Raw genomic sequence first — 7,354 nt, 5'->3', positions numbered from 1 at the left:
TAGGTGAAGTATTTGTACCAGTTCATTTCTTATTTGGTAGAAGTAATTGCCTGCAGTGCATTGTGGGTTGGAGTTCATGTTGTTGGCCTCTCCAAGCTTGGATTGTCAAGTTTAGAGGGTGTCTTTTAGAGGGAAGAAATTTAAAGGTCTCTTTTACCAGTGGATGCATTGAGACAACTCTCTCAACTTCAAGGTTATGATCAACAAACATCTCATTTGAAAACAGAAAGTTGTATCACACCACTGAATTACTTGAAGGATGTTTATTTTTTTGTACTATTAACAATGACCTTGGTTAAATTGTTCACTGCTGAGTTGAACCTGTAAATCCACCACGGCCACGACCATAACCAGCCTTCTGTGAAAAAGAAGGGAAAAAAAAAAGGTTGCTAACCCTCAAAGAAAAACAAAACTATTGGTAACCCAGAGAAAGGTGTTGGTTTACAATATAAACAATGTCTCCAAAAACAAATGACTTTGGTTGCTTCAATGATAAAAAAGTCCCACATTATAATCAAAGCACTATGCATGTTATTCTATTAGAGTTGTACAATGGAGCCAGCCTTCAGGAAAGTTCGTCATTTGTTCTAAAGGGAATTACCAGAATATCAGTTCTAATCTTAACATGCAGCTGAAATGATGGTGGGTCAACCAAGAAACTTGATAACCAACAGTGTCTAATATTTAGTAACATGTTCAAAACTAAAAGGACAGGGTCCAGTTGTTCAGAGAGCAGATATCACTATCCAACATATAATTTTAGACAAAAACATTCTATGTCATCCACCAGAGAGATATTTATCCCATGGATAGCATTATCAACCCTTTAAAGAGCTGGGGCCAGGACTTGGCTCTTTGTTTGTTTCCTTCGAGGGAGCTAAAATTTTAAGCTTTAAGTTTAAGGGAAACACTTACAAATTCAGGCTTGAAGTCTGAGCCAGCACCTCCTTTAGGTTCCATACCAGGGGCAGGACCACGCCTGTAAGCCTCACGGTCAGCAGAGTCACCAGAGGGAGGGCCGCGGGGTTGGTCTGGACCTATGAGTCAGGATTGAAGTTGTAAGAAGATACTGGCAGTTCTATTTCCACTCTGTTCCCAATAAATTAATTTTGGACCTTGCTATATCATGACATACTATATTTAACTTTATGATCCATCATATGTTTTTGTTTGACTAATGCAGCATGTGACCAATATTCCTCAGCTCAAACTGGGGGATATCTGAGGATATCACTCAAGGGATATCCCCCAATTTTCAGACCTACAATAAGTTTTTGTTTGAAACTTAATTCAAGATGAGAGAGTGTACTGTGGTTGTTACAGAAAAAGGGAAACATTTTTTTGTTCATTAAGTTGTATCAGAGAACACTCAAAAGAAAACATCTCGCGCAGCAAACAGTAAGCCATTCATAAACATTTTACCACCTGTGTTGCAGAATATTTGAAGGATAATGAACAAAATAGCCTCAATTTTGCACAAAAGTATGTGCTTTTGTATTTGTCTGTGGACATGATCTGTTCCTCAAAGCTTACATTTTTCCTCAAGCTTTGCTCTCAGAAAACTGTTTGCATCTTGGAACAGATATGTATGCAGTCCAATGACCATACATAATTTTGTGTCAAATAGAAGATATTGTTTATATAGAACCTAACATTAACTAAAAACTAGGACACTCCATAGATTGAGGTGCAGACAAGTTTGGAGAGAGAGTTTTGACTGCAAAATACTGTTGGTATGGGCAGCCTTCCTAGTTTCCAATGGTAACTGAATCTAAAAAGACATGCACCACTGACCAATAAGTCAAATGATATGTTGCCACTGGAAACAGGGCCAGTTACCCATGAGAACAACATGATTTCAAGGTCAAAATGTGGTCTCCAAACTTCTGCTGCTTTTCACTCAACTGAAAATTGCAGTTTAAAAGTGATTTTTGGTGAGTGGCAGTGAATTGAATTCATGAAACATTTAAAGATTACTTAAAACTTTGGCTGACTACCAACCAAGGCAAAACAGTGTTCATCAGTAGAGAAGCAATTTGCTAAGAGGAAACTATGAGGGTCCAACAAGAACTTTAAACTCTTTAACTCCCAGAAGTGATGAACATGTAGCTTCTCCCTACAATATCCCTGCTTTATCTAGCAAACAGTAATGAGAATACTCAAACTTATCTGGTAGAAGTTGTTGTCTTGGTATAACACCAGATTCTTCTGCACATTTTCCCTAACTTAGGAAATATGTAGTGGCTTAAGGGAAGAACTAACAATCAAATCTCAGAGTTAAAGGGTTTGCAAACCAACACACCTTTAGGTCGTGGCCTAGCTGTTTCAGTCCTGGCTTGTCGGCGAAGAGTAGCTGGTACAATCTCAGGAGGAAGGTGAAGGAATTCTCTGATGTATGTGATTCCTGAAAGCAAGTCATTTAAAGTGTGATTAAGCCGATTAAATAACATTGCATAATCTCCATGATTAATTCTCTACATGTTGTACAATGTGATGAGCACCCAACTAAAGTTCACACTGCAAGCTTTTTTGACAAATTTAAAGCAAATCCTAATTTGGAAAGTACTGTTCAAGTTTGATTAATGCCTTATACTATGGGGCCCACTTATGTAAAGGGTGCATTACACTATCCAACAGATAAATTGCTAACTGGAATAATTGTTAACAAAACATACTGCACTGTACACCAATAGAGATAAATCCAGTGGATAGCATCTATCCAGTCTTCAAACAACCATGGCCAATTCTTTAAAAATATTACAAAAGTACAACAATCACAGATTACGAAAATTAGGCTTGGGATGCAACAAAATTTGTCTATGCCTTGCTATGAACAATTGGCTATCTATCTTAGTGGGTAGTTGCATACAAATAGGGTCTAGTAGCACAGATTTTGGATCAATATCGGTATCTGGGCAACTGCCCACCTACCCCTCCCCTAAGGTTAATGTTGAGTGGGGGGGGGGGTAGGTGGGCAGTTGCCCAGATACTGATATTGATCCCAGATTTCAATCAAACTTCATCATCATTGCTAGCTTGTTCTAATAATAATTTCTTACCATCATTGGTGAGGTACCAGTAGTACCACTGCCAAGAAAACTTCTCTTGGACATATCCACGAGATTTTAGGGACTACAAAATGAAGACATATTAGTACCACAAAAAAATAGTCTAGCTTCTCTACTTGTTCCCCCATCCTAAAAGAAATAGACATCATGAAAGAAAAATAAAATAATCAAACCTATGTACACCTTGACGTCACTATCTAAATGAGATACCTCATCAAAACAGCAGCACAATTTTATTTACATGGCAACAAGTTGCAACACCCCAGCTTATGAAAAGGTCTGTATGTATTTATGCATACAAAATCAGATTTTTTTTTCTGACTTTTCCTGAACCATTTTTTCTTTTTTAAAACCACACTTTCCAGCCAAATAATGAGGCTAAAATAGCAGAGAAGTTTCAATGATTATCCATAAAATTGAAATTTCTTAGCTTTCCTATTTATAAAATAATGATTTATTATTAAAATTATAAAATAATTGTTGCTTCCAGAGAAACTCATATTAATTCAGCTATTTTTTTGAAGATCTCAACATGAGCGTTTGTTTTAGCTTAGGACAAACTTTACACCTCTTCCCACTTTCCCTGTTTTCCAGGTTTTGATATTCTGATCAGATGTTTCTGTTCTTTGACAAAAATTTTAACACTCTATACATACTCTGTCATGTGTGAAATCAGGATGTTACAAATTGCTAGAAACTAATTGATTACTCAATGTTACTCGATAATACGCAATAATTTTTGATCAACTGAGTGGAGTCCAATTTGGTCTGTAATAATATAAGGGATTAACAAAATTGGATGACCATGAAGCCAGAGTCCAAATTGTAAATCACAAGTATAATTACAGGCAGAATTGGACGACACAAAGTGTGTCACACAGGTGTCCAATTATGGCTAACTGTTCAATTACACTGTCTGATTACAACTCTATAGAATGATTAATGAAAAATGAAGCAGCTAGTGCACCAATCACATTTGCAGAAATTGTAATGGTCATGATTAGCCAAAATAAGCAATAAGTATCAATAACCACAAGATTTAGGCCCAGATTACCTATGATATCAATTTGATTGGCTGAGAGAACAAATGAACATTAACTAAGAATTAAGTAAGGGTTTGTCTTATCGGAAAAGTAAAAACCTCTCCCATTCTTGACCATAATTTGTGATGATTCATTCCCATTTGAAGCAATTTATAAATCTGGAGCTCACACAAACATAGCACACAGAAAAAACAGTGAAAAACATATATACTCTGATGAACGTGTTGTACCTCAACCAAAAGAAACTAGGCTGAGTCACTTCACGTGTGGAATCAATTTCTACGACTATTCTTGCCATGAATCAGCCTGGGTGAATTAATCAGCCGAAATACTTAAGAGTCACCATTTCTAGCTATCTCGGCAGATTTCCAGTATTTCGTTGGTGCCTTTCCGTTGATAACCAAAAACCTTCGCCATCGATTTTTATCGATAATTGATATTAATCGATTACGATCAATTTTATCTAGTATCAAAATTATCAATTTGTATCGTTCTAGCAAAACAAAACCTTCGTATATTACTGATTTTCATACCAGAGCAGCTTTGATGACCTCCAAGTTTGGAACTCCCTCAATATCAGGATGCTTGGCGAGATTAAAATCCTTTTTGGCCACCATGACCCCCTCCTTGAAGAGGTACTCGTATATAGCTATTCGGTTTTTCTTGGGGATCAACATCCTTTAAAAATAAGCGAGCAAGACGAATGATTTAAAAATTCAGTCTTCTGAACGTCATTCACTATGTGAGGGGCTTTGAAATCAAAATACATTCCAGAATTGTGGATAAAGCTTGCTTCACAGAAAGGCTTTTAAAAGAATTCAATAAGCAAGGTAAAATAATAGATAAATTTCACAGAAACTGCGTCTAACATGACAAATTGGTATGAAAAGGTAACAACATTGTACAAGGCATTTTCTTGCATTTCTTTAAGTTTCGCTGAAAAAATTTTCGCGGTAGGAAGTTATATGATATTCAAAATTTTTCATTTTATTGACAATTCGCCAAGTAGTGAATGGATGGTTTAAAATTCTTGTGGATTGCTTCCACACTACTCACTTTCTTCTCCAAGATGGCGACCACAGTGAAAAGAGAACGATTCGAGTATGCGCGAGATCTAGTAGCCTTGGTGGCCAAGCCTTATCGCAGGAACAGGAATATTTGCATATGGCCGTCTGATGAAGTTTTTCTGAGGAAACTTTTTAACCGCTAAATTTTAAAAAGAGATAATTAAATAAGGAAATATTATTTTCGCAAGGTGCAATTGCCTGTACATATTATGGAGAGAGAAAAAAAAATTTTTACCCTCTTACTCCTGGTGGTGATTGATATGTTACTCATATTAGAGATTCCAATATGTTATCTTGCATACAGGCTATGAAAACAGACGAACTTATCAGCTTGAGGGTGTTATCTTGATAAAACACCAAATTCTTCATGCTAATTTTCAAGGAATCGTGTAGGGGTCAGTTGGGAGAAGTAATTATTGGACCTTGGGAGTTAAATGCACTAATGCTTGTTATATTCCATCATGAGGCTTTATGACTAGAGAAAGTATATTTTATCTTATAAATATAATAAATTACTTTACAGAATTTTAACTTTTGTTTCAGTGTCTCTACTTGGATCTTAAGCTTAGCCTTATTAAATGCAATGAAAATACAATTGTGACCCAACATACTGTTACATTTAATCCACCACAAAAATGAACCACAAGGATTCTTTAATATTTCTTGAGTCATATTATTTATCCTACAAAGATAGAACTTACTTTGAGTATATTGCCAAATAAATAGATGTCATATGATGAACATCAGTTTTGTTTGAGAAATGGATTGATCAATAATAATAATAATAATATAATTGTGTTCAAATCTCTGGGAAAAGAGAAACACTATATTTTCTGTGAAAGGTAAACAAAGAAATATTATCCACTTTACTTGTGCTCTTAAACACTCTATGAAAAAAGTCAGGATCACTTCTTCTCTAAGAACTTATCAGTTTTGGTTTACTAAGTACACCATTGTTTAAAACACTCTTACATTGTTACAATACCTATAAACTTAGATCACCCTGGAAAACCCGTAAAAGTCTTACTATGTTTGTAAATAAAAGGGGCAAAGGCAGGATCCATTAGGGTTCTAAACCAGGGTTTTGGCATTTGTATGCATTCCGTGTGGAATTATCATTGATCATTTATCCATTAATTCATCACAAAAGAGAGGAATTCAGAAGCCCACTTGGACCCAAACCCCCGTATAGCTAAGCTCTTTCATAAATACTGTTCTTGTGAAGAGAGGCGTGGATTTTAGCGATTTCCCAATCTCCGAGAAACACTTGGTAGCGGATTCTCAATTTCCACATCTTTTAGATAAGTCCATTGTCGATCACAGCGACATTCAACACCACACTTTTCTGATCCACAAGAAGGACAAGGAAAATGGCAACCGGGACAATTAGTGTCTTGACAATCACACACATCTCTTCCATCGGACATTCGAACGCCTGATCGGTCGTGGAAAGTCTGTTTCTGGGGCCGTCTTCTTTGCCTTTGTCTCCTTTTCGCTCGGTTAGCAGGGTCCTTTTTGATCAGTCTGTTTAATTTTCGCATTTCACGGCGACTTGTATCAGGGTTAAATTCTTCAAGTAATCTTCCAGGATTCTTGAACTTCAGAGAATTCCTTAATTTCTCTGTTTTAGAGCTTTCTGAACCTGTAGATTCCGTGCGAGTGATTTTTGCCGGGTCATTCAGAGAAAATCCCATGAGGATTGGTGTTTCGTCTGATGTTACAAAGCTCGCATCCCCGACGACTGGCAACTTGATACTCTTTTCATCACTCTCTTGTTGTGCTTCTGATGACATTTCACAATTTCCTCAGTTTTTCCAAGGATAGGAAAAAGAAGTATGTCAAAAAAGGAGTAAAAGGTAAAATTCTCCCAAAAAGAAAGTCATTTCTCCATTTTGAACAGACAACTCTTACCCAGTCCAACTGTGCTAATGTACAAAAGATTACTTCCGGCGAGAAGTAACACTTCCGGTGACTAATCACGATGAAATACGAAAATATTTTGCGCAATTTTTTCAAACAAAGAAAACGGAAAAAAAATGACTTCAGGAGTAAGACATAAAACTGAGAAAAAATACCTATAACAATAGCCTGATTCTTCACGCTTTAATGATCCATCTTTTGAAGAAATATCGTTCTGCAGCATTGTGGGTATCAGCGAAATTTCCTTTTACTGTTA

The 7,354-nt window shown here is 36.3% G+C and overlaps 2 protein-coding genes across 2 annotated transcripts; both read right to left on the bottom strand.

Moving 5' to 3' along the window:
* Positions 1–248: 248 nt before the first annotated feature.
* LOC113670305 (small ribosomal subunit protein eS10) lies at positions 249–5,202 on the bottom strand. The gene is made up of 6 exons (XM_027186427.2): positions 5,168–5,202; positions 4,645–4,789; positions 3,060–3,132; positions 2,303–2,404; positions 916–1,037; positions 249–358 (listed from the first exon to the last, which is right to left on the bottom strand). Exons 2-6 carry the CDS (start codon positions 4,786–4,788, stop codon positions 305–307), a joined length of 495 nt encoding a protein of 164 aa, XP_027042228.2. The 5' UTR covers position 4,789; positions 5,168–5,202; the 3' UTR covers positions 249–304.
* A 435-nt stretch (positions 5,203–5,637) lies between these two features.
* LOC113670304 (ARL14 effector protein-like) lies at positions 5,638–7,090 on the bottom strand. The gene has a single exon (XM_027186426.2). The coding sequence runs from the start codon at positions 6,969–6,971 to the stop codon at positions 6,417–6,419; it is 555 nt and encodes a 184-aa protein (XP_027042227.2). The 5' UTR covers positions 6,972–7,090; the 3' UTR covers positions 5,638–6,416.
* Positions 7,091–7,354: the final 264 nt, after the last annotated feature.

The sequence above is a fragment of the Pocillopora damicornis genome, chromosome 10, assembly GCF_964200805.1.
Source record: "Pocillopora damicornis chromosome 10, jaPocDami1.2, whole genome shotgun sequence".
NCBI lineage: Eukaryota > Metazoa > Cnidaria > Anthozoa > Scleractinia > Pocilloporidae > Pocillopora > Pocillopora damicornis.
Note: the sequence above shows the minus strand (reverse complement) of the source record. Positions and strands in the feature narration are given on the sequence as shown.

Excerpts from the sequence above, each read along its gene's own strand:
- LOC113670305 (XM_027186427.2), bottom strand. The coding sequence starts at position 4,788 with ATGTTGATCCCCAAGAAAAACCGAATAGCTATATACGAGTACCTCTTC. Across the intron at positions 2,405-3,059 it reads CTGGTACCTCACCAATGATG|GAATCACATACATCAGAGAA; the intron begins GTAAGAAATTAT and ends ACTTGCTTTCAG. Across the intron at positions 359-915 it reads CAGACTTCAAGCCTGAATTT|AAGGCTGGTTATGGTCGTGG; the intron begins GTAAGTGTTTCC and ends TCTTTTTCACAG.
- LOC113670304 (XM_027186426.2), bottom strand. The coding sequence starts at position 6,971 with ATGTCATCAGAAGCACAACAAGAGAGTGATGAAAAGAGTATCAAGTTG.